This window comes from Aphelocoma coerulescens (genome assembly GCF_041296385.1).
Source record: "Aphelocoma coerulescens isolate FSJ_1873_10779 chromosome Z unlocalized genomic scaffold, UR_Acoe_1.0 ChrZ, whole genome shotgun sequence".
In the NCBI taxonomy this organism is placed as follows: domain Eukaryota; kingdom Metazoa; phylum Chordata; class Aves; order Passeriformes; family Corvidae; genus Aphelocoma; species Aphelocoma coerulescens.
In genome coordinates this window covers 2,753,126-2,779,826 of record NW_027184085.1, presented here as the reverse complement: position 1 = coordinate 2,779,826, position 26,701 = coordinate 2,753,126, and the positions used below count along the sequence as shown (strand labels likewise).

The window sequence follows — 26,701 nt, the reverse complement described above, 5'->3', positions numbered from 1 at the left end:
GTTCAGCTCTGGTGTTGTGCTACAAATCCATCTTGAGCTGGCTTTGAACTCCCTGTAAACTAAAGGGGGTTTCATACAAGCAAGTCTATTTGTTGCTTTAATGTTGACTTTTCTGGGAAAAATATTTCACCCAGGGAATTGGGAAAGATAGGGGCAGGTTTATCTAAGTGTCTCTGCAGTCCCAGGTTGATAGAACCCTCCAGCAGCTGACTCCTTGTGCTCAGCCAGCACAGGTGGAAACAGTGCTTAGGGCTTCTGTTCTTCTGCCTGCACAAGAAGCTTTGAAGTGGGTTTCTCCTAGGTGAGAGTTTCTTTCCAGGTATGAGGACTAAATAATATTTTAAACTGGAATAAGGAGTCTGTGACTGAGTGGGGCCAGTAAAGAAAGATTGGTAGAGGACCTTTTTCTTACCGTTTTTTAGACAAAAGATCATAACCAGCGTTGACATTGACAGAATCAAGGGTTTTGTTCACTGATGCATTTATCCAGCCTGTTCACCCTTCACATGATCCTTTTTATAAGGATAATGTCCTTTGTGGCTGTATTATTTATAATTTGTATCGCAGGTGCAATCTCAGTTCAGCGTCCTGTTCTGCCATAATACATGGCCTCACATCCAAGACCTTCAGTCTGGATTTTACACCTACTGAGCATCCCTTATTAAGTAGCAATTAATTAGTCCTCAGAGTGCCCCAGACAGGCAATTTGTAGTGACTCCTTAATAGCACAGGGGGAAGGGGAGAGGTTGTTGCTGATGAGACATGCTGCAGTTGAGTACCAGGGTGAGGGATGGAAACTGCAACTTCTGGTTGTTTTTGTTAGCCTCAGTGTCACAAGCCAGCATATCACTGAACAGGAATACACTGGATATTTAACCCTTTTTGTTTTTTGGCACAGCTACAGGCGAGGATCTTGCTGTCAAAGCCACGTCTCCACTCCGAGACGCGCTGAGACACTCTCCTCCTCTGCTTGCAGGGAGCTAGACTCTGCCATGCTGCGGCGGCTGGAGAAGAGGATTCTGGTTGACCTGCCCAGTGAAGAGGCACGGCGAGTGATGATCCAGCACTGGCTGCCCCCTCTGAGCAACAGCGGCGGGGTGAAGCTGAGGACGGATCTGGACTACAGCCTGCTGAGCCAGGTGGGCGGCACGGCGGCGGGGACAGCGGTGCTGCAGCTGTTCCTGGGCCACAGCACTGACCGAGGGCTGGGACAGCACCTCAGGGTGCTGCCACTGCCACACACACGGCTGGGCAAGCGCCTCAGCTCCCCTGGCTCCTGCCAGAGGGACACTGGTGGGACACGGGGCTGAGCATGGCACAGGCACGTGGAAATCGCCGGCTTCACGCAGCTCTGCCTGCAAAATGGTGTGTCCTGGTTCTCTCAGCTGGGCCAGCTTTTCAGCCTTAAATACAGGGAAACTTCCAGCAACAGCAGATTTTATCACTGTTCTCACCAAGCTGGGAGCACTCCAATTCATGAGGGTAATGAACAGTTAATTGTGTAGGGAAGGTTTGCCACAGCTCCGCTGCTGCGGCAGAGAAGAACATCTGACAGTGAAGAGATTGACTAGATACCCAGGCTTCCTTCGTTTAGCCCTTTGTCACATCCTGAATTCTTTGGAAACAGAATCCTTTAATGGTTTGGGTTGCAAGGGACTTCAAAAATCATCTTGTTCCAACCTCCAGCTGTAAGCAGGAGCACCTTCAATTAGCCCAGGTTGCCTCAGCCCCTAAATATTTTAGTTTACCCAGCTGAGATTTTTTACATCTGTTTACAGAGACAATACTGCTCATTTCTGGGTTCATAAGTGTGAATAAGGAAATACAGTTATTTCATTAACAAGGAAGTTGAGGATGGACTCAGAAAGTCTGATTTGACCTCCAGAAAGTCTTTATTTGACCTACAGAAAACTGACATTTAGAAAGAAAATGCCCAGTATTTTCCTTGGTCCTACAGTGTATTGTAGGCATTCAAAAGAATAATGAGGTACATCATTCTGAGGGGAGGATACACATAAAAATAGATTCATGTGTGTGTGTCTGTGTGTATATAAATGTATATTTCAGACAACAGACCTCACAAATATATATAAAAATACATATACAATATATATACAATATACCTGTAAATTCCATTTCGGTCTGATTGATTGTAATTCATGTATCATTCTGATTCTGTCACAGGAAACGAATGGATACTCTGGCTCAGACATAAAACTCGTGTGCAAGGAGGCAGCCATGAGACCAGTGAGGAAAATCTTCGATGCTCTTGAAAATCATCAGCCAGGTACCTCAGCTCTGAGCAGAGAATCCGGCCTGGGAAATGCTGATCGCCTGCTGTAACTCTGGGAACGATCATTTTAACTCCAGCAGGTGGAGCTCTGATATCTGCCTGGAAAAGTCGTAAACTGTACAGTTTCTAACCCTCTAAATTTCTAAAAATCGGGGCTTCTTTTAAAGCTGTCATCATCTGTGCTCCCAGCATAAATACAATTTTTAATTTATCTCACTACATTTATTCTGTTGTTTTCCTATATTAAGTGTTGGATTAGGCAAGGACATAAAAGAGTGTATTTTGGTAATAGTATTTATTAATTCTCTTCTCTTCAGGTAACAGTAACTTGTGCATGATCCAACTGGATACAATCACAACAGCCGATTTCCTGGATGTGATCACCCACACCAAGCCATCAGTGAAGAACCTAAGCCAGAAGTACACGGCTTGGCAGAGAGAATTTGAGTCAGTCTGACAGAAAAAACCAAACCAACCCCAAAATCGAAAACCTCCCAAGCCTTTTGCTATCCAAAGTGGCCTCCAAAGGATCAAATGGTGATGGGGAAGGAAGTGATGTTGTTTCAAGGAACAAAATGCAGTGACAAGTGTCATCTTTACTTTCAAAATGCAAGGGTGGGTGCAAGGGGTGGTGGTTATTCTTTATTAATGACCATTCAAAAAGTGTTCTTCTTGGAATTCATGTGATGGCAGCTCCTATGCAACAAAGCCTCCAGCCTTAATTTTATATATAAAGACTTAAAAGATTGATTGCTTCTCAGTCTTTATTCATGACAGATTTTGAGTAGAACTGGAGCAAAGTTTAAAAGCAGATAGAAAATAATTGTAATTCTTCATTTCTGACACTCTACTAGAGGGTCACAGTCAGCATAGCTTTACCAGCAGAGACCTGCACCCTTCTTAATGAAATACAAAACAGGCGTTTTCAGTGAAATTCAGGACCTTAGCAGGGACATGTAAATTTGGCTGGTTTGTCACTGTTTTCAGTTGAGTTCAAAGCCTTGAAGTGTGTTATTTTCCTGTTAGTTTGTGGTATTTCCAAGGTGGGGAAAAAAAGGAATTAGAGGAAAACTGCAGAAAATCAACAGATTTAGGGTAATTAACTAGAAACTTACTGGTTTGCAACTAGAAACCCACTGGTTTGCAGCCAGCCATAAAACAGAATGCCAGAATAGGTAAGGCTGGAATGGACCACAGGGGATCACATCTGGTGTCACCTCCCTGCTCCAGCAGGGCCATCCCAGAGCACAGGGCACAGGACTGTGTCCAGAGGGCTCTGGAATATCCCCAGGGAGGAGACTCCACATCCTCTCTGTCTCTGTCCAGGGCTCAGGCCCTGCCCAGGGCAGCAGTTCTGCCTCCTGTGCAGGGGAATTGCTGGGCTCAGGCCCTGCCTGTTCCTCTGGTGCCACTGCTGGGCCCCGGAGCAGAGCCTGGGCACTGAAGGTCCCTTTTATTTCCAGCATCAGTCACACATTATTGGAAGTCTCCAAGGGAAGTATCTTCACAGGATTTTGCTGATACATCACCCAGCTCCTGCACCTGACTGACCCCAGGCCACTGACCTCCCTTACATCCTTCCAGCAGGTTCAGAACTGCTGGCACAAAAACCAGGTGTGTGAATTTATGCAGAACTGAAGCTGACAGTAGAAGGGCCCAGAGACACTATGTAAAGATGGCTTCTGTTCCTCAGAGGTCTCTTCTCCCGGGCAGAAAGTGATATGATGAGAGGAAACAACCTCAAATTGCACCAGAGGAGGTTCAGCTTAAGATATTTGGAATTACTTCTTCCTGGAAAAGGTTGTCCAGCCCTGGCACAGCTGCCCAGGGCAGTGGTGGAGTCCCCATCTCTGCAGGGATTTAAAAGCCGTGTGGATGTGGCACCTGGGGACACGGGGCAGTGGTGGCCTTGGCAGTGCTGGGGGAGTGGTTGGACTCGATGATCTTAGACAACTTTTCCAGCCTAAATGATTCTGTGATTCTGTGATTTATTCTTGCATTTCTACTGCAAAATCTCCTCCATCCACCCATTATGTTCCTGACAGAGACTGAATCTGAACGTAGCAACCACCCACCAAGTGAGGCTGCAGAGACACTGTCACATGCAAGGAATTCATTCATCACCATGGTTTTGTTTAACAGGAACGAGCATGGCTCATTAACACAAAACTGTATTTTCAATAAGGTTAATACTCCAGTAATGCATAATTACAACCTAATAATTTAACACACAGGAGCACTGTAAAACAACTGTAAAGGACTTTGATTATTACAGTTTGCAAATGGACCAGAAAAGCCATTTACCATCATTACAAAGTTGGTTCATATTGGGGGATGTAGTGCATAGGAAAAGCACTGCACACTACAGAATTAAATTTCATTTTACAGCTCTGCTAACCAACTGTAAAAACTGGAATCTGTCCCCATGGCTTGTGAAAGATTTTTTCCATAACATTAAAAAGAAACAAAAAAATCCCCAACAACAGTGGAATTTTGCAACTGTAGCATTAATAGGACCCTGCTGAAGCCTAATTTTAAAAAGTCACAGTCTCTAAGGCATTTAATACCAGAGTTTTGTTTCTGTATCATTCTTTTTAATAACAGCATCTAATTAAAACATCTGTAAAATGCTGACAGTTTTTAATTTTATGTAAAGTTTGAAAAGCAAATAACAGGATCTGCTCTACTGAAAGACAGCCACAGTAGTTATTATTAAGCCATGGTGATATTTCCATTTAAGAGTCACTTCTAAAAGTGCATAATCTCTAAGGCAGAGCAGAGACACTCTGAAATCACTACAGGCCCACTGAGGCTCTCTTGGTGTTTGAGCTTTATTTACTTGAATGTTTTCAGTGCATGTTCTCAGTTCAACTGATTCTGCAGAAGGTGACACTTTCCAGACGGGGCTTTTCATCAGGTATTCTTTGAAAAGTGAAAATAAGAAAAACACTGCCACGCCGTGTGTGTGACTGTGCCAGGCCCATACGGATCCCCTGCCCCTGACAGCCCAGGCAGGTTTCTGATGGATGCCACGCATGCATTGATCTTGGGACCTTAATTTTTGAAGCAAGAATGAAGGAAATGGTGTGAAACAGATGTTTCTTCAAGCTGGCTGTTCCCTTTCTCACAGCATCCGCTTCAGGATATGTTCCACTGCCTCTGGGAAATTCTCACAGGTTAAGTAGGGAGCTGGGTTGATTTTGTCTTCATCTGCCGGACGATATTTACCTGTAACAGATTAACACAAAGATCCTTTTACCAAACTCCTCTGAGTAGCCTTCTTTTTTCCCCCTAAAAATTACAGCCTTGTTACAGCAGTACCAACCAGGAAAATGCCCATCTGGGCTTCTCCTGCAACAAACATCCCACAAGGCTTCCCTAACAAACCCTGAGCCCTACTGGAGATTCCTTCAGGGGCAGCTCTGGATCAAAACTAGTGTTACTTGCACTGGTTTACTCTGCTGTACTGGCAAATGTCCACATTGTAGGTTCTTAAAATATGTTATTTTCACTTATACCTGGAATCACAGAAGCACAGAATGGTTTGGGTTGGAAGAGATCTTAAAGCTCATCCAGTCCCACCCCCTGCCATGGGCAGGAACACCTTCCACTATCCCAGGTTTCTTCAAGCCCTGTCCAACCTGGCCTTGGACACTGCCAGGGATCCAGGGGCAGCCACAGCTGCTCTGGGCACCCTGTGCCAGGGCCTCCCCACCCTCACAGAAAGAATTTCTTCCTAAAATCTCTAACCTGAATTTCCCATCTTTGATTTTGAACCAAATACTCCCTGTTCTATCACTACAGTTCCTGATGGGGAGTGCCTCTCCAAAGACTATTCTGAAGAGGAGCAGGAATACTTCCCTCAATTTTCAGCATATCACGGCTGCATGAACACGAGCAGCTGCCACCTCAAAGAAACCTTACCCAGTCCACAGGGCCATCAGCAACACTGACAATATCTGCCAATCCCTCCAGGTTCCACTTTTATGCAAATCAAAACTAGATTTATAATGACCAGTGTAATTACTGAGGAATGTCACCAGAACTCCTGTACAATCAGAGGTTACACTGCTGAGACTGATTTTGGCAATCTGAAGTGTGACAGTAACAGTTCTCTCTGCTCTGTGATTACTGCTCAGGATTTTTTGAGTCGGAGCAAAAATTCACACCTACAAGAGCAGCTGTCCCCAGCTACGACTTTGGTCACCCTGCCATCATCTGGGGGTCTGTGCTGTGCTCTAGCCCTGTTGTGACAATGTCCTGCTTGACAGGCTGCCCCTGCATCACCCCAGCAGGGATGTGGAAGGAGGGCTGTCACACAGCACCAGGGCTGGCCCCAGGGCTCAGAGTGTACCTTGACTTTTGGGCACAGGGTGAGATCACTGAAGGCACCACTGTCTCCTGAAACGACCAATCCATTGAGTACTTACCTGTCCTTACCAAAATCCCACGCATGCCTGCCTGCTGGGCACCACCAACATCATCCCTGCAGTCCTGGGACACAGCAGGAGAGCAGTGGGTTAGCAGGCACAGACACTTCCATAACCTTTTTTTGCTTTGCACATCACTTAAAAGCAGCAACACAGAGTCAGATCTTCCAGCTACCCATCACTGGTCACACTGTCACAGGAGTGGTTTTCTATGTGCTCTCTGCCTGATCAAATAGCGACTGAAGAGAGGTAACCCCATGGATCACACACTAAATCCTGTGACCTTTCATGTAATCATTTAGGCTGGAAAGCCTACCTAAGATCATGGAGTCCAACCATTCTCCCAGCACTGCCAAGGCCACTACTACTAGCCCATATCCCCAGGGACCACATCCACACAGCTTTTAAACCCCTGCAGGTATGGGGGCTCCAACACTGCCCTGGGCAGCCTGTGCTAGTGCTCAAAATCCTATTTCATTAAGAATTTTTCTCTAATATCCCATCTAAACCTCCCCTGGCCCAGCTTGAGGCCGTTTCCTTTCCTCCTGTCCCTGTTCCCTGAGGGCAGAGCCTGACCCCCCCTCAGCTCCTCCCTCCTGTCAGGGACTTGTGCAGAGCCACAAGGTCCCCCCTGGGCCTCCTTTTCTCCAGCCTGAGCCCCTCAGCCCCTCCTGGCGCTCCAGACCCTTCCCCAGCTGTGTTTTCTCTCTAGAAATGACAGTCCCATCCTTTGGAACCCTGCTTTGCAGGCCATGCACACCATGCAGGGCAGCACTGCACTGCCAGGCAGGCGAGGGCAGGGAGGGTTTTGTGCCCACATACATCTCCGATCATGACGGCCTCCTCGGGGGCACAGTCCGTGCCCCGCAGAGCCTCCAGGAAGAAGGTCTTCTCTGGCTTCCCCACCACGGTGGCTTTGGTGTCCGTCGCGTACTCCAGCCCTGTCACAAAAGGTCCAGGTCCCAGGCACAGCCCCTCCTTCTTCTTGAAATACCTGGCTTTATGGATCGCTATGAGAGGTGCCCCGTCCAAAATCAGCCTATAGAAAGAATGAAGACGAGAGTACAAAAATCATGTTAAAGAAATTATATTTACAGCTGAAGGCCTCGCAGAATCCCAGAATGGTTTGGGTTGGAAGAGACCTTAAAGCTCAACCCATCTCCCCCCCTGCCCTAGGCAGGGACATCTTCCACTGTCCCAGGTTCTCCAAGCCCCGTCCAGCCTGGTCTTGGACACATCCAAGGGCAGTCACAGCTGCTCTGGGAAACCTGTGCCAGGGCCTCCCCACCCTCACAGGGAACAATTTTTTACAGGTACAGAATGAATCATTTGGCCTTAACTTTGTATTTTAGCACTGAAGGAATTACAGTAACAGATAACATAAAAAACCCCACAGAGCCATTTGATGCATTCAGGTCCCTCTGAATTCCCCACCTGACCGTGGGAGTTAGAGCAGGCTCGCTTCCACAGAACCTGCACCTCCCTCATCTCTGATTCTCATATTTCTGTTATGTGCCCTGCAGATTTTCCTTACAGCAGACACAGCATCCCCCTGTCCTGCAGCAAAGGGAAGCTGTGCAGGTGCTGCACTAGAGGAACGCTCCTGGTCCACCAAGCACAGCAATATTATTGCTGTCCTCCCCTCCCAACAAGAGCCCTCCAGACAGCATCTGGGCTGCCAATGCTTTCCCCTCTGATTTTACACTTTCTCCAGGTAACGCAGGTCATTCCAATCTTTATCACAACAGTGTAAAACACTGGCTGTTATTCTCAGAGCAGAAAGGAGGATTCATTTCCCCCTTAACCCCTGGTTAACAAAAACAAACCAAACCAAAGCCTTTAAGTAAAGAAACAAAGTCTTGCTTTGCCCCTGTTGTAAGAGGCTGGCTGAGGTGAGCTGGATTCTCCCTGGAGGATGTCTGCAGAGCAGCCTGGAAGCTCTGAGCAGGACATAAATGATATTTCATTTCACTTAATTATCACAAAACACTCCTATTGAATCAATGCATTCTGAAGCAAGCTGAACAAGAAGAGAGCTGGGTTGTGCTTCTGTGAGCAGCCAGACACGTTCATGATGGGAGGATGCCTCTAGGACACAGAAAAAATTAATCTGACAGCATCACCACAACCACTACGTTCAGCAGTTTGCAGGAGAGATCTCACCTGAGAGAATTCTTTTAAACGTGGCATCAAAATCCCGCTTATACAGAAAGAGAAATTTAGTCTCAGTCATCTCAAGTGGTGCCTGGAGAACGGCCAGACTCTGTGTATCTCATTTTGGGACTCGTGTTGGGTTAGATTTACCCAAGTTAATGTTGGGTGTCAATGGAATACTTGCCTAGCAGGTAATTAGTCAGCCTGGGCTCCTCACAGTAAGTGCAGAGGAAAAGGCACTCCTAGGGCACAGTTCAACTGTCCTATTTTAAGCACTATCGGGTAAAAAGTGCTGTAAAGTGCCTCCCTTATCCCTCCAGAGCCCAGATCACCAGCACAGACACAGGAATCTGCACTGCAGATACCTGCATTTAATCAGATTCACCTCAAAGTTCTGCAATCCCGATGCAACTCCATTTTCAAGGCAAATCCCAAGTGACTTAATTATCTGAGTAATAAAGGAGAAGGAAGAGGGTGAGGCTTGACAAGAAGAGAATGTGCCAGTGGTCAGTATTTCCATCGGGCCTAACAGAACAGACGCCAGCAAAAGTTTATCCCCTACAGAGGACTGGGGGAAACACCCAGAACAAATCAGTGAGGTGTTACAGATCAGACAGAGCTCACCGTGGTTTTTTTTAAGTGTCCTGGTCTTCAGCCTGAAGCAAACAATGGGTATTATTCACCAACTAATATATTCAGGACAGAAATACCAATCAATAAATGATGCAAGCCTGGGATATGCAATAGGTTAAGCACATGCAGTTGTGAAATTAAGAATCCACTCATGATCCAAATCAAAACTCCAAAATCAATGCCTTTGGCAAGATGCACTAACAAGGCAGACAGGGTCAGTTTGGGCCAACACCTGTTGCTATGACACAGAATTGGCAGCAGATGAGGACAGCATCGGCCTCCTACTCCAAGAAACCCCCCCCCAAGACACTGGTGGGCAGTAATTGATACTCCCTCTTCGAATGTTATGGGTATAAAGACAGATTAAGGTGTTTGAAATCAGGGTTCTCATCAGATTTCAAGGTGCAAAACTGTGTGGTAGCCACACCCTGTGAGCCAAGAGGAGGAAGGGCTAATCACACACATCGCCAGGGCTACACTCAGCAACAGGCTCACAGCCAGTGTCTTCAAGCTGAAGGCTTTTCAAGTTAAAATCAAGAGTGTGGAGTCAAGCCAGAACCAGAGAGAAGGACACACTGTTGCAGCCCGGCTCATGGATGGTCACAGATGGAATTTATCTGATCTACCCCTTAGTGTAGAGACAAAAAAAGCTTTAGAAATAAAACACTAGAGATCAGCTCCATAGTCCACCTGGTCCAACAGGTTGTGCTGGCCACTCCTGAACAAAAGATGCTTCAGAAGATATTGCTGGACATCCTGCATTAGGTAGGTAAGGAAAAATCCACCCTAAATACTGGATTTCCTTCCCTATAGCACTCAGGCTCTGAAGGATGGGTTTTGAACACAGAATCTGCCTCTCCTCTTGGAGAAGAGGAAATGGCCTCAAGCTGTGCCAGGGCAGGTTCAGGTTCGACATGAGGAGGAATTTCTCCATGGAAAGGGTGGTCAGGCATTGAAAGGGGTTTCCCAGGGAGGTGTTGGAGTCTCCATCCCTGGAGGTGTCCAAGGAAGGCCTGGAGGTGCTCTGGGCTGGTGACAAGGTGGGGATCAGGCACAGCTTGGACTCCATGGTCTTGGAGGGCTTTTCCAACCCAAATAATTCTGTGATTTTGAGAATGCATCCCCACGTCCCTGTTTTTGTGTATTTCCCCTGGATGCATGGCTAAATTTTCCCCCTCAGTGACAGCTGTGACTGTACTTCTGCAGTTTACTTAGACTGAAAGCTGTAAAAATGAGGTCTGGACTGCCTGAAGTTCATAGTGAAGAACCCAAATCCAATCAAGATTAGTGGCTCCCTCATACACTGCGTAATGTGTGACATTCCTACCACCTTTTCCTTCCCAGAAAGAGGAGAGAGCCCAGCACAAGCCAGCCCCCACTCAACCCCTGCCAGGGGATGCCTTACCGAAAGGCTCTGTTCATCATCTCGTAGTGGAAGTGCTCAGGAGCCAGTCCCACCACCACTGCATTGGGGTTATCCGTGCCAATCCCTGGGAAAACAGAACAAGACTCTGAGCAAACAGGATTTAATTCACACTGAGCAGCACACAGTCAGCAAAGTGCATTTAGTCAGTTTCAGGCAAAAACGAGCATTTTCCAACACAGACACGTCACAGAGACTGCTTTTGTTTCTTTTATAGATTAAGAAAGCATCCTTGAAGAAGCTTCTGGTATATCCAGAGTGTTCCATCCTCCAGTGTGAACAGGACTCTGGAGCTGGACAGTCTTAACAGCAGCTGTGGGATGATTCTGTCACTGCTCCCACTGAAATGCAGCAGGACACAAAAATCCCTCTTTTCGTTGAATGACTGCTTCCCAACTGAGAATCCCTCTCCACATATATTTATGTGCTTTGTAAGACAGTAAAGCAGGAATTCAAGTGAATCCCAACCAGCTTTTCTATTCCCTCTAGTCACAGGAAACTCTGTTGTTCCACGCATCAGTCTGATTCTGACAACAAAGGTGATATTGCAGCATGGCCCAGAAGCTGTTACCCTAGATTAATCTGGGCTTTTCTGGAAGGTCTTTTTACAGTGAGGATTAGTGCCCTTGGGAACAGCTCCACTGCAGTCCCACCCTGGGACAGAACCAGGAGTGGAAGCAGAGTAGCACCAATGGGAGGGTTTTATTAATGACACGTTATCAGCTGCATCCTGCACTCCCTGGGGATTTTGTTCCACCTTCAAACACACCCTCTCCACCTTCACCAGGACAACCAGAGCTCCTGGCTGGCTCTGCTGGCTGAGGTCTCCTGCTGAACATCCCTCAGCTGGCTCAGCCAGAAAAGCATCCACTCAAAGATGCCACAGTGGATTTGTGTCACCACCTAGAAGCATCCGAGTCCTTTAACCAGGAAAGGCTTCCATTCACCCATCCCTGACCAACTTTAATAGAGAGATTAGCCAAGAACAGCTCAATAGCAGCCATTAACAGGAATTTAAAGCACTCTCCACTATACTTAAATGTTCCAAGAGCAGCACTGAGGAAATGTGAGCCAAGCTCCTTGTAGCAAAAACAAACCAATCAACCCACTCCAGACCCAAGCAATACAGATAGTGCACCGATGTGCCCCCGTGATACCTCTGTCTGTGCACATCTTACACAAAGATATCTCTTACAAAATTACCAGCAGCTCCTGCAAAACTGATAAAAGATCCCAAAACCATAGAGATTAAGCTGACTTAAATGTTCTCAGCGAATGAGCTGCTGCCTCTGCTGTTTCTCACCCAGGAAAGCCTTCCTGGGAGCACAAACACAGAAGGTGGCTGGGGGGCACATTTCACTGGATACAATTCTAGGTAGAACAGATTACCAGGTTCCACTGCTCTCACAGAGGCTTTTCTCCTGAACACTGACCTCCCTGAAGACTTCTGACCAGTCTATGGCACCAAAATTTAACAGGAAATTCCTGGATCCTGGCAAGATTAGAACCTTCTTAAATTACGCAGCCAGAATATTTCAGTTTGTAAGGCAAGGGGCAGGGACAAGTGGCAGGTCATCCATACTGCTGCTGCCTTGACTTTAAACAAAAAATTTTGAATATATGATACACAGTTTTCAACTCTGAGTATGTTAAAAACGTGGGTATCTTTGCTATTCTTAATGTCCAAGTGAAAACACATCATCTTCTACTCCCCTTGTTGCTGAGGGAGGGAAATGGGAGCATCTGAAAGCAAAGCAGGTTTTAACCAGGCCTTTAGGGATGACAATTTAGAGGAGTCAGGGTGATGACGAACCTTCTGTCACCAGTGAAAGTATCCAAGTCCGTGGGATGAAACTTAAATGTTCAATATAAGATAAGCAACAATAACAACCTGGAGATTTTGCATTTAATAATAATCTATTAAGAGAGAAACAGCCTGCTGTGTGTGCCTACACACTGTTTTTTCAGCTCTTTATGAGTAAAACTTCTGTCTGAAGTCAGGAATTGCACAAATTGACACATCTTTACTATAAAAAAAAAATCAGCACTGGTAGGTCCAGTAAAGCTCCAGTGACCTGGTGATAACTATTACTTCCTTTTTCACACTGGAAATTAATGGAAAGTATTGAGTTTTACATTAATTCCTGACTATCTGAAGGCCTTGGCTGCCATTTCCACTGCTTCTCAAGAAGACGTAACTTCAGGCTGTTTGATCTTTGATTTAAAATGAAGGAAGGACCTTTATGACCCTGCAGAATTCCACATTTCAGGTTCCACCATGGCTAGCCTTCTGTCTATGACCGAGAGCACAACGTTTCCTCAGCTGTTCATTAGCTGTTGTTGGCTAATTAGCTGTCTCCTGAGCACCTCACCTGTGAAATCAGGCAGGGCCTTATCGTCCACCAGGAGCAGGGGCCGCACCTGCTGCTGCTCCAGGAGGTTCCTGGCTGCTGTCAGGGAGGTGAAGATCTCGTGTTCCGCAATGTCGAACCCCAGCCCTGTCAGCCTCTCCAGCAGGTCCCTCTTGCTCTCCTTGGTGGTGTTGGTCACAAACCGGACGGTCACCGGGGCACTGCGCAGCCTGGCGTGGACAGAGGGGGAAACTGGACACAGGCTCCTCCTGTTCCCACATCTGTGCTTCTCTCTGGGGCTAAAAACTGACCTAAAGGCTGCAGGTGACCACACAGAACACTGGCACCACACAAAAACTTCTGTGATGTGGAACAGACAGCAAGAATTACACCTGCCAGACCAAGACAAGTCATCCTTCCCTCCTCTCCCCCATCTACCACAAAGATTCCTGAGGAAAACATGATTCCAACTCCCTCTTCACAGCAGCAGCAAGCACATCTACGATAACTAATTTGAAAAGTGTTTTTATTCAAACTGCACAATAAATAAGGCCAGTCCTGCCTTCTGGATCAAAATAAGCAAACTAAAGAAGCTTGTTGCTGAATTAATATCTTGAACTCCACTGCTGGGTAAGTTTCCCAGCAGCTGTGGCTCGTTCAGGATGCTCCAGGAGCCTGTGTTACCTTGGTGGTGGTTTTATATCAGCTTCTGCAGCCATTTCCCCCTTTCCTGAGGAACACCAGTATCACATAAAAACACGTTATTGCCCTGTGCTGACAGAAAATGCTACCAAACAATCAAATAATTTTAAGTGACAGTTTCAACAGCATTCCCTTTAATTATTCCCCCACCATCACTTTCTCTGTTGCTATAGGAACAAACACTGGCATCAGGACTGTGTGGAGAACATCAGAATAAAGCTGGAGACTTGCTTGCACCTGCCACTTCCTTCTCCTGTTTATCTCTTGTTTTACACTGACCCTCCACAGGTATGAGCTGGTAAAAAAGCCCCCTGGTTGATAATAAAATAAAAATTAATATGTTTTTTCCCTATGGGCCTCAATACGGATCTATGAATGCAGTAACCCTAAAATAGGCATCACTCCATTTGTTCCCTAAGTAAGCTGCATGCCAACCATTCCAGCTTCTTTTCAGGAAGGACAGGGACATGGGTTGGCAGTTAAAGCACGGGATAATAATTTTTCTCAAACCTCTGAGCTAAAAGACCTGGCTGCTCTCTGACACCTGCCCTCCATACCTGTGACAGCACACAGATATTAAATGGATTTTCAAGAGCGCTGACTCTCACCTGGCACAAGCTGTCCCTGCAGCAGGAAACACGGCGCAGTGAGTGGAAGGGCAATGAGTGAGAATCCAATGTTTTAGCAGTTTTTACTTCCTTGCAATTTTACATCTTTAGGATATAATCATTTCCACAGCATTACCTGTGGAAAATGCAGCTTCCTAATCCCTCTGTGAACTTTTCCTCTGAGCAACAGTCCAGCTGTATGAAACCCCCTTAGCAGCCCACACAGCTCCAGTAGAGAGTTCAGTTCTGCTCCTATATCCTGATTAATCTTTAGTGTCCCAGAATCTCAAGGTGTCCTCCTTCATTCACACCACGATAATATGATCTATCACTTTGTGGTTTTTCCTTGTCCATTGCAAGATGTCTTCTCCAGGAAAACATTACAAATATTCCTGGGGTTGTGTGTCCTATTTCACAACTGACTTGGTTGGAATAAATCACTTTGCTGTGCCTTGGTCTCTTTAGGCACCCTTTCACCACAAGAGAAAGCATTAACCGCCCTGTTTATTAATGTGCCCAAGTTCCTAAAAAAGATGGGCTGCATTATCAAATGCTTCTCAAACTAAAAAAAAAATAGGGTTGTTTACCTAGCAGAAAGAAACTTTGAAAACAGTAATAACAAAGAAAAGCTTTGTCTGAAGGAAATGAGAACTCTGCAGAGGTTGCCTTCCCACTAAACCAAGCTTTTCTGTTATCCCATTTTATCTCAGCACAGATCTAAAAGCCCTGACAGACGATCAGGCTCCTGCAGTTAAACAAAGGCCCGAGGACCAGCTCAGCTGAACTCATTTTGGGGTAATTCACCCGAACTCAACTTCGGCTGTCTCACATGTGAACCAGTGAAGACACTTTGAATATTGGTGGTTTTATGTATAGAAAAGGCTTAGAAAACACAGAAAGAGGCACTGAGGAAAGCAGCAGAACTCAGGTGACACCAATATCTGCACTCTCCGCTGCGTTCTCCTGGCATTGACACAGGTTCAGGGATTTGGCAGCGTGTTTGCTCCAGGCCCCCTCACCCAACCCCTTTGTGCGAACAGCACCGACACAACCTCCCAGAGGAAACCTAAAAAAGAGGGAAACTTGCCTTTTGAGGGCCTCCTGCGCACCCGGCACGGCCGAGTCCTCGACGTGGAGGGTGCCATTGAGATCCACCAGCACGGCCTTCAGCGCGCGCCGCGCCGACATCGCGCCCTGGGACAGGCAAAGGAGACCTCAGGCCGAGCAGCGGGCAACAGGGACAACACCCAGGGGCTCCCAAAGCACCTCGCAGGTGCCAAGCCCGGCATGGCTCCCAACACCACTCACAGTATGAAAGGGGCCCCTCTAGATGGGGGGCATAATAGGCAGCATTTAAAAAAAAAAATACATAATTAATGGCGTGGTGTTTTTTTCCCCAAAGACTCTGTCTGTGGAAATCAGGTGCTGTTTGTTCTTTAAGTGCATCAAAACGAACAAATAAAAAATTCTCTGAATGACTCAAGGGTGTTGGGAGAGGGTCATTAGGTCTGGGATTGCTGGCTCAAGGGCTTGGCAAGAATATTTCAGCAAGTGCCATTGACACCAACAGTGAAAATAAAGACACTGTGGTCTGGCTGTAAAGCTCAAAATGCTCTGCCAAAGTGGATATTGTTGATTTTATTTTTGTAAGCAAGAGCTGGGGTGATCCAGCCCCCACCACAGCCGCTCTGAGGCTGCTCGGTGGTGACAGTGAGGAAATTGCAGATTTTTAGCCTGGAAGCTCTCAGGGCTCACGGATATCCAGCACCTGGAAGGGGACAGCCTGGCAGTTTTTCTGGGTCCACAAGACTCAACCCAAAATAAAAGCCAGCGTATGAAGGGTAAAGGCACCAGGGAAGGAACAGAGAGGTGATGTTTGAGTCACCTGGCTGAAGATCTGTCTCCAGAAACAAACACTTCCCCTCACATGTGCCACAAGTGCTGCATTTTGCTCCATGAGCAAGTCTGAGGAGCTGTTTCTCATAAAATGTCCAATACAGCTTCAATACAGCAAGATTTTCTCCTGTTCATTGGACACCAAACATCTGAAAAGGCTGAGAGAATTTGGCTTGTTCAGCCCGGAAGAGATTTGGGGCAACCTAACTGTGGCCTTCCAGTACCTGAAGGAGCCATGAGGAAAGATGGAAAGGGACTTGGGACAAGGCATGGAGGGACAGGACACAGGGAATGGCTTCCCAGTGCCAGAGGGCAGGGACAGATGGGATATTGGGAAGGAATTGCTGTCTGTGAGGGTGGGCAGGCCCTGGCACAGGGTGCCCAGAGCAGCTGTGGCTGCCCCTGGATCCCTGGCAGTGTCCAAGGCCAGGCTGGACATTGGGGCTTGGAGCAGCCTGGGACAGTGGAAGGTGTTCCTGCCCATGGCAGGGGGTGGAATGGGATGGGCTTGAAGGTCCCTTTCAATCCAAACCATTCCAGGATCTGCCAACCCTACAAGTGACCACAATTTTGTGTTCGGCTGGTTTGGTTACAGACAACATGTAGCATGTTTGTACTTTTAAAAAGCGAACAGAGGAGTCAACACCACGACTAGAATCTGCCCTAATAAATTTATGTCAGTTTTATAAATGGTCACGTGAGCCTGGTGTCTCAGGTACATGACACACACACACACAAAAGGAAACTCTGAGATTCCACTACCATTATTCCTGCTGGTTCTCTGCAATAGGAAAATAAATAAAAATGCTTCTTTTACCATATGTCTGTTGATGCAAAAGCCAAAGTTAAATGTTAATGATACACAGCTGAAAACAGAACTCCTAAATGAGCTTCATCAATTCCAATAGAAATTATTATTATTATTATTATTATTATTATTATTATTATTATTATTATTATTACTACTACTGTTACTGTTCTTTTATTTTTACCCTACATTTCCATCGGTTCTCCCTTTCACAGTGCCTTTATCTGGGAAATACTGAAGTTATCTGCAGAGCCAGTTTTCAGCACAGCCTAATTTTCATTTTAAGGATAAAGCTCGTGGACTGCCAAGGAAGTCCTAAAAGCCCCCTAGAACCTCAGGTTTCATAATCACAACCCAACGAAAACTCACCTTGTCAGGAAAACGGGACCCCCCAACCCCGGTCTCTGGGACAAGGACACGAGGAACACAACAAGACACAACCTAAGGGAAAGAGGGATATATTCTATAACAAGATATATGGTTACATATGTCCCTCGATGGAAGGATGCTGATGGCACAGGTGTGTTATCGCCGTGCCCTCCCGTTCCAGAAAAACCCCGTCCGCACCCCCGCCCGCGGGGATGGTACCGCCTCTTCCCGCCAGCTCACAACGGGCACGCGGGCTAGCCCATTCCCTACCGGGGGAGTCCCGAGTGCGCCGAGCTCCCCTTTCCCTGACGCAGATGGTTACGCCCGCCCGTTCGAGGCCGAAGGCGGCGGACGGGCCCACGCGCAGGAGAGGGGGGAGCAGCGAGCGCGGCTCCGCCGGGCACGGGCCTGTTCCCGCCGCCGCCGCCCCGGCGCCCTGCCCGCCGCCCGCGGGGTCCTGGCGGGGCGCGGCCGCCCAGCCCCGCGCCGGGCCGCCCGCCGCCAGCACGGCAAATAAAAAAATACAGCGTAACGAGCATTGCCATGAATAAACACCGACCTCAGCCCTCAGCCGTCCTGGCGCCGGTCGGCGTCCGGCAGTCGCGACAGGCAGCACGGCGGGCAGCCCCTGGGGCCCTGAGGGCACGGGGCGCATCGTAACGTGGGTGGGGTTATAAATTGTATAAATTACACCCGTTCTATCCTTTCTGTCCCCATTATTATGCCTGTTTCAGCCTCTTTATCCTATAGACCCGGCTTATAATCACGTGCTATGTGGATATGATCATAAACCATATAAATTATATCCCTTATATCCTACATGGACGTGTTTATATCCATAGCCATACATTGTGGATCTCCATAAGTCATACATCATTAATGTATCAATAATCTGTATAGTATGGATATATTATATCCTGTACTGATATTATATATAATAATGTATCCATATATCGATATTATGATTTTAGATGTATTTATACATAATATATATAAGTTACATAGAAAATACGTTATCATATCCCTATAGAGATATATTATATCCATAAGATACTTATAATAACTAGTATCTATTTATATATAAAAAATATACCTAGGATATTGGGAAGAAATTCTTCCTATTTCATATCTACTATTAAATTACACCCATAACATATCCATAGCGACTAATCCCCTTATTATCTCCATATATATGGATATAGTGATATTTATAATTCTACTTATGCATTTATACATTTATACATTTTTGTAATATGAATTTTAATCTATGAATGTATGACTTTTATATATAATTTTATAAACTATTACGAATGTGTGTGTGTATATATATATATATATATAGTAACTTTATTTTGCACATTCCCTGTTTTTGATGAACCCAGCCAGTTTTAGCCGCAGAGTCGTTCCAGAGCTGCTGGAAGCCACGTGAGGGGACAGCAGCAGCGTGGTTATTCCCCGGCTGTCTCTGCACTCCCCTCGCCCTCTCCCTGCTCATTACCTGCAGACCTGATCCTCGGCTGCTGCCCCACTTGGAATTGCTATTTTTCATCTGTCAGGTGAACCTCGTCCCAGTTTTGCCTCCAGCGTGGGGCTCCTGCTGCTCCTTCTCCCTGCACTGCCCGTGTGCTGAGCCGCGCTGGGCCTGCAGCCCCTCTGACAGCACAGCAAGAGGGGGGGAATCGCTCTTCACCCGTTTTATTTTAAAGCTGCTGCTTGCAATCTTTAGTACTGGCTTTTATTTCAGTAAGAAGGAATTGTTTTGACAGTCAACAGAAGCGAAAATGGAATTACAGACACGCCATGCTTCAATTCGTTGGGTACTCCCAGTGCCACAGCCACAGAAACACCAACCACTGCTTTTCTTTCCAAAAAAATTTCACGGGAATACAGAATGTTCCACACACGCACTGCCTGGTTTCCATGAAAGACAGATCTGTGAAAAGAACTGAGCCAGGCTGTACGCTCATCACCTCTGATTTACACAAAGATCATCATAAAAAAATCACTTCTAACAGATCCACACGTTTCAAAACTTAAAGATCCTGTTCTGCCTCAGGACAGCGTTACCACGTCTCATTGGGTTTGCTACATAAACCAAAACACAGCTCCACAGCAGAGAGATGATACCAAAACACAGCTCCACAGCAGATGATACTTGCAAGTGCCACAGGGATGAGGAAAAAAATACATATTTCATGTAAGAGCAGCTACTCTGGTATCTGGAACGGGATGAAGCCGAATTTTGAGATATCCCCACTGTACACAGAGAGAGAGTTAGGAAAGAGAGTGCTAAACTTGGAAATTCAGGATTTATTTGCAAAAAATCACTAAGAAAAAAGGAAACAACATAAAAGTCTCCTCCTGGATATACTTTACTCTGTGAAAAAATGTGATTGAAGATCATTAAATGCATTTACTTGTTTTACAGATTCTTCTTCATATCCAACAGCGTATGCTTTAGTCATCAAGACATGAGGAGAAGAGATGATCAACTAAGCTGCTTTAAATTAATGAAACTGCCAGCTTTCCCTTGGCCTCCCCCCTTTAAAATTAGGGTAGAACACTCCAGCAGAGGAACAGACAAAGAATTCTAACTTTTTTAAAAAGATACATGAGAATCACCTTTTCCAGTTCAGACCTAGCTCAGCAATCTTAATTATTGAGACGAGACGGGTACCAAAGCCATTAGGAACATTCTTTGTGGCAGAACTGCAAAGTGCCACAGACAGTTTCACTTTCAAAGTTGTTAATTTAACAAGTGATGAGGAGGAGGAGGGCAGGGGAAGGAGCAGTGACAGAAAGAGGCTGCAAATCCACGGGTTTTTTACAAAGAAGTGCATTTGAAAAGCGCATGGTATTCACCTCCCCTGGTATTCCCCTCCCACGTTTCCCGGGAAGCTCAGAATACAAATGGATCCCCACTTTGACCACAGTAATCACCACACAGAAGTTTAATACATATTTTAAAAAGTGTAATAACAATCCTTGACAGAAGAGTAACAAATGCTAGTCACTAATATCCCCAAAGTTAACACAGAGTTGCCCAGCTTCTGGTACAGCTTTTTTTTTTAAATTCGTTTTTTTTTTAAATTTTGCACTGCAATTGCACCCATTTTCAACTGACTTTGCCATCAGTATGAAATACTGATTTGAAGACAAAAATCCCCAATCAAAGCAGGAAAATTCAGCTTTCAATGCTAACCTGAATCAGGACTTTACCCAGCTGGTTTTATCTCCCTCGATATCACAGCTGGACTTCAATCCTTTATAACAAGTATTCTTTATAACAGGTTTTCAGAGCCTAATTCATATTCTCTTAAACAGTTCGGAAATGAAAACAAACACATTGTTGTTTCTTCAATTTAAAAACAAATTGGAGAGCGTACTGAAGGAAATTCATCCCTGAGTAACGAGACATTTAAAAGCTGCATCCCATTGCCAGTCACTGCAACATCCTATGACATTTACTCTAATAATTAATCAACACTATGAACAGGCAGCAACAGAACTGGTCACAGTCCAATGTGTTTGCAGCATTGTTGCATTGATCCCGTGATCCTGCTTAATGAAACTGCAAGGGAACATTAGGAAATGGGATAAATAGAAACAGTGTCTTTTATTATTTTAAGTTGAACGTCAGATTGACAGCTAAACTGTGCTGGATCCCAGGAAACTCAGAGCAGTGGTGGTCAGGAACTGGCTTCTTTGGATGTCCAAAGGATTTTTACCGGGTGTCTTCAACCGAACAACAGGAGGAGAATGATTGTGATGGAGTTCAGGGCTATTAATGGCACTGCAGAGGGGAAAAAAAGAGAAATTAATAGTGAAAATCTTCCTTTCTACATCACAAAATGACAGAGCTTCGTACAAACTTGGGAGAACACCTTGGGAGAAGGAGAGAAAACGGTCAAAATTTTCGAAATACACTTAATTTTTCTATGCAAAGTTGGGACCAGTGGAAGGAGCCAGGCTCTAATCCTAGGATACCAGACATTAGTAGGAAGCAACAGCAGAAATATTTTTCCACAGCCTGTTTTAACTTTAACCCAGAGCCTTTAGTTCAGTTTTAACTTTAACACAAATAACTCTTTCTCCAAATGAAACTAAACCATCTAAAAATCAGTTTTACCCTTGGCTTTATGGTGCTTTGTAAGAGATGTTTTAGTTTTTACTCAGTGGTGGGTAAGACAAAGTTTAAGATTTGTTACTTCCTCTCTATCATCATCATCTACAAAATGAATTTTTTGTGTGCTTCATAATGACGAACTATCAGTAACTTACCAATTAAGTATATTTTTCTCCCCATCTTTTGAGGCACATAAGCCTGGCTTGCCTTTCAGAAACTCCAGAATTACATTTCCCTCACCAGGTACTTCCTATAAAACTGGATTTAGACAAGGTGACGCTAATTGCACACTTTGGTTGATCATCAAGTTTCCTCCCAGCTGCCAAACTCCAAGGAAAGGCAAAGGCTCATCAGGAGAAACACAAGCCAGAGTCAGGGAATGATTTTACGCTCTTAGCAAAATTAAGGGCACTCTAGGTGAGGCCTGCACCCTCCTACAGAGAGTCCAGGAGCAAAGGCAGTATAGATTATCGCAAAAACAAGACATTACAGATTGTAACAGTAATAATAATAATGGAAAATATCGTGCCCTTACCTCTCATAACAGTTCGTATCGATCGAATAAGGTTTGTCAGCTGTGCTTTAATTCCTGGTTCCTCTCCAAAGCCTCCAATCCCTTGATCGCTTCCCCAGCCAACTGTGTCACATAAAAACAGGGACACACGTTAGGAAAAAAACCCCAAAACGACACAGCAAATGCTGTAATATTAATGAGCAATCTATGCTGAATGTAGCTTATACTAACATAGACAGACAGCCCAATTCACCTTTTTTCACGAGCAGATTTTAATGCAGCAGGCTGAAAACTGTTAAACCTCATGTGATGTGATTACAAATCCATGTTTCCGTATGGAAAACCCTCACCTTTTTAATAACCACCACTCCCTCCATGCCCAGAGTAACATGTGAGTTTATCTGGGCTTAAAAAAAAAATAGCTGTCAAAATAAACCCTAAACCAACTGCAATCTGTTCACAGTCCTGAAAATAAAGTAGCAAATAATTGCTGGGTGTGAAGTGATGATGCTTCAGCACTGAGAAGGGGGCTGCACGACAGAAGAACAGCCAGCACAAATTCCAAAATCAGGGTGACAATTTTTGCAACTGCTGTAAAAAAAATTAAAACTTTTGAGGAAAAAATTGGGAACTTTTCTGAGCATGACAGAAGTCCTTAAGTTTTATGAAGGCCTTCAAGGAAGAAACCTTTCCCACCTACTGCAGGAACACAGCAGGCTGGGACCAGGGATGTGTCCAGGGATTTCTAAGACCTGCTGGTCACAGCCCTTGTCATTTAGGGGATGAGCAGAGCAAGGATCAGCTCTCAGTACCCCAAGCTCCACTGCCCAGCCTGTGCGTTTCTTTCTCCAGAGACCACTTCTGACTGATTTTTGTCTTCCCTTTCTTCTCTCCCTGGCTCAGCTGGCACCAAGCTGAAGGTGGTGGGCAAGTCCTCTCCCTCACCAGCCTTGCCAGCTGCTGCTTCCCACTGGGACGAGCCTGGAGCTGTTCCCAAATCTCACGAGGCTGACAAGTGGCTTCACCCATCCCACTAGTCCCCACATCTCCCTTTTTCAATTCCAGCTGCTCGTCAGGAAAGCAAAAGAAAACCCCAAACCCAAACTGAGCAGATGCCTTTGAAGCAAATCCAGCTTCTGGGGAGCGGGAGAAAGGGATCCCCTTCTGCACTCCTGCCAAAAATCCTGGCTCAGCCTGACGTGGAGAAGTCAGGATTCTCCACACCAATGAACTGGGAAACCGTGGATCACTGGCCATTTTTTTTCCCACGGCTTTGCAGATCTTTGTGTTGGTGGATTTTCTCTGTTTTGCAGGGCTTTGGCTTATTTTGAAGGACAAGGATGCCCAGTCCTGGGAATCCCACGGACCGAGACGCCATCTCATCAAGAACCAGGCACGACAAGAGACAGGAAACCTTTGGACGACACCAAACACTCCGACGCGTGGCACGAATGGGGCGTGATATAGTTAAAAATGGACAGGAAAAAAGGACAATTACGGGGGAAAAAAAGGAGAGAGACAAAGGTACGACGGAAGCGGCCGCGAATTCATCCCCAAAGCCCAAAGGCACCCCCAATCCCAAAGCCCTCCCCGCCCGCCGATGCTCCCACGGGCAGGGAGCGGCGGCGGCGGCCGCGGCCACCGCGTCCCCCCGCCCAGGCCGGGCGGCCCTCCCGGCTCACCGTGGCGGAGGAAGCGCTCCTCGTGCAGCACGGCCACGGCGTTGACGATGAGGAGCGAGGCCTGCAGCAGCGAGTAGAGCGTGAACGCCATGGCCCGGCGGGGCGGAGCGGGGCGGGACCAGGAGCGGCACCGGGAGCAGAACGGGGAGCGGCGCCCGGCAGAGACGTGGCGGGGCGGGGGCGGGGGCGGGCGGCCCTCAGGGGCCGGGAGGGGGCGGGGCTTGCTGGGGGCGCGGCCTCCGCGCTGCCGCCCGTTGGGCGCGCGCCGAGGGGGCGGGGCCTGTGACGTAGGACATGAGGGGCGTGGCTTGCCGCCCGCTGGAGCCGCGTCCGCCCGGGGGCGGGGCCTGAGGGGGCGGGGCCTGAGGGGGCGGGGCCTCCCGGTCGCGGCAGCCGCGTCTGACTCCGCGCTCGCCCGCGGATCCCTCGGGACCCCGAATCCCTCGGAGCCCCCCGGGTCCGCCGGAACCCTGTGGACCCCTCGAGTCCGTGGATCTCGCAGAGCCCCGTGGACCCCTCGGTGCCTCTGGGATTCCTTGGAGCCTCTTGGGTCCATTGGGTCTATGGATCCCTCTGGTCAATGGATCACTTGGATGCCTGTGGATCCCTCGACTCCGTGGATCTCCCGGAACCCCGTGGGGCCCGTGGAGCCCCTTGGGTCCACTGGATCCGTGGATCCCTCACTCCCATGGATCCTTTGGAGCCCCGTGGAGCCCTCGAGTCCATGGATCCCTCAGAACCCCGTGGGTCCCTCGGAGCTCCTTGGGTCCATGGGGTCCGTGGATCCGTCGGGTTTGTGGATCCCTCAGAGCTCCGTGGCTTCATCAGAGCCCCTTGGGTCCATCGGGTCCGTGAATCCCCTCGGTCCATGGATCCCTTGGAACCCCGTGGACCCTTTGGGTCCGTTGGTCGTTCAGAGACCTCTGGATCCCTTGGGTCCGTTGATCTGTCAGAGCCTCTTGGGTTCTTTGGGTCCATGGATCCCTCGGGTCCATGGAGCCCTTGGAGCCCTGTGGATCCCTCGGGCCCATGGATCCCTCGCAGCCCCGTGGGTTCCTAGGAGCCCCTTGGGTCCTTTGGGTCCATGGAACCCTCGGGTCCATGGATCCCTCGGAGCCCCGTGGTTTTCTCAGGTCCGTGGGTCCTTCGGAGCCCCGTGGATTTCTCAGGTCCGTGGATCTCTCGGAGCCCCATGGACCTCACAGCGCAGGCTGTGACATGGGAAGCTCCGCTCGCCGTGTAGCAAGTGGCCTTTGGATTCGGAGCAGGAGTAAGGCTCATCCTCATCCTCCTCCGTCGATATCGTGGTAACGTGGCGTCTCCCGGTGGTGGGAGCTGGCAGGGAGACGTCGCCCGGCGTGGGGCAGCCCTCGTAGCCATCCGTCATCAGCAACCTAATACTAGTAGAATTAATAAAAAACCATAAACACTGCATATGCAAAAAATACATGAGTTTATACTTATATTTAGTCTTAAGGACAGCGGGCTTTCTCCCATGTGTTTTCTCAATACGCTGTTTTTTCTTATATCCTGACTACGGGTTCTAGCAGGAAGTCAGCCCAGATCCCAAATGCTGTTTGCCCAACACATAATGCTGCAGAATCCAAAGCAGAATCCTAAGGAAAGAAAACTACCTTTTATGCTGGATTGATCAGGGCTTCTGGGCGGTTCTGCAGTCAAATAACAAAATAATAACAAAATAATAACAACTGGAGCTGAGGGATACTGTATCTCCCTGTTATAGTTATTGTAGCTGTATTGTTATCCCTGTTAAGGTTATCCTGTATTGTAGTTACAGAGTTATCCCGGTGTTATTGATCCCAGTTATTGATGCACAAATAGACAGCTGTTCCCCTTGCCTCTTTCAGCCCGGTTGGCTGAAGGGGGAAAATCCCTCTGACTTTATTTCTCAGTAATCATACAACACACAAACCTCTTAACTTCGGATGGTTGGTAGATTTTATTTCTCGATCAGGGCACAATGATTTGCATAATCACTGTGTTGTGATTGTGCTGTGATGGTTATTAGGCCTGTCCGCTGCGATAGAGATGAAAACTGTGTGCTCAGTGTGGTGGACTGGGGAGACCCCATCTCGATTCTCTGCCCTGCCACAGACTTCTGACACCATCTGGGCAAATTATTCACAGCTTATCAATATTGTGTCTCCATGCTCTGTGTGAACATCCACTCACCAGCAAGTGATGACCTGATACTTCAGCAATTAATTGTCAGTAATATATCATCGAGAGACGCTCAGACACCGTGTGAATCAGCTGTGAAGAAACCACGCCTCAGCCTCTTCTTGTGTTCGTCTTTCTTTTCCAAAACACCCACTTTGGTACAGTCAGTGTCACAATATTATGCATCTTAATGATCATTACTATTAAATAACATTACATTCTAATGCTGGAATAAAGATAAAACACCCCACCATCAGAACCACAGTGTGTTTTCTTAATAAGTTACTCTCAAAATTACTGCTATTATACAAGAGAGATAAAGAATCAAGCATATTCATCAGTTTTATCATTTGGTCAAAAGCATTTGTCTTTTCAGCCTCAAAAAGGAATGCAGTCTCAATTCAGTATAGTGACTAAAACATCTATTGCAGTGCCAGTGAGCTCAATATATTTGAAGCCTATGCTGAAGTGTTTACTGACATGAAAACTCATTTTTTTCCCCTGGATGCTGGCTTTGATTCTGAAAACTCT

The 26,701-nt window shown here is 46.8% G+C and overlaps 3 protein-coding genes across 4 annotated transcripts in view; 1 reads left to right on the top strand and 2 right to left on the bottom strand.

The window, feature by feature from the left end:
* KATNAL2 (katanin catalytic subunit A1 like 2) overlaps nucleotides 1-2,753 on the top strand; it is a 29,149-nt gene extending 26,396 nt beyond the window's left edge. For both annotated transcript variants that reach the window (XM_069001072.1, XM_069001071.1), the window contains exons 14-16: nucleotides 977-1,139; nucleotides 2,185-2,287; nucleotides 2,611-2,753. In XM_069001072.1, coding sequence (XP_068857173.1) covers nucleotides 977-1,139; nucleotides 2,185-2,287; nucleotides 2,611-2,750 — 406 coding nt within the window. In that variant the 3' untranslated portion in view covers nucleotides 2,751-2,753. The remainder of the gene's footprint in view (nucleotides 1-976; nucleotides 1,140-2,184; nucleotides 2,288-2,610) is intronic.
* Nucleotides 2,754-4,305: 1,552 nt separating this feature from the next.
* On the bottom strand, nucleotides 4,306-18,029 carry HDHD2 (haloacid dehalogenase like hydrolase domain containing 2). Its single transcript, XM_069001074.1, has 8 exons — nucleotides 17,938-18,029; nucleotides 17,668-17,739; nucleotides 15,682-15,788; nucleotides 13,306-13,514; nucleotides 10,916-11,000; nucleotides 7,546-7,762; nucleotides 6,724-6,787; nucleotides 4,306-5,521 (listed from the first exon to the last, which is right to left on the bottom strand). The coding sequence occupies exons 3-8, from the start codon at nucleotides 15,780-15,782 to the stop codon at nucleotides 5,418-5,420; spliced, it is 780 nt and encodes a 259-aa protein (XP_068857175.1). The 5' UTR covers nucleotides 15,783-15,788; nucleotides 17,668-17,739; nucleotides 17,938-18,029; the 3' UTR covers nucleotides 4,306-5,417.
* A 1,992-nt stretch (nucleotides 18,030-20,021) lies between these two features.
* IER3IP1 (immediate early response 3 interacting protein 1) lies at nucleotides 20,022-24,166 on the bottom strand. Its single transcript, XM_069001075.1, has 3 exons — nucleotides 23,990-24,166; nucleotides 22,329-22,430; nucleotides 20,022-21,460 (listed from the first exon to the last, which is right to left on the bottom strand). The coding sequence occupies exons 1-3, from the start codon at nucleotides 24,078-24,080 to the stop codon at nucleotides 21,405-21,407; spliced, it is 249 nt and encodes an 82-aa protein (XP_068857176.1). The 5' UTR covers nucleotides 24,081-24,166; the 3' UTR covers nucleotides 20,022-21,404.
* Nucleotides 24,167-26,701: the final 2,535 nt, after the last annotated feature.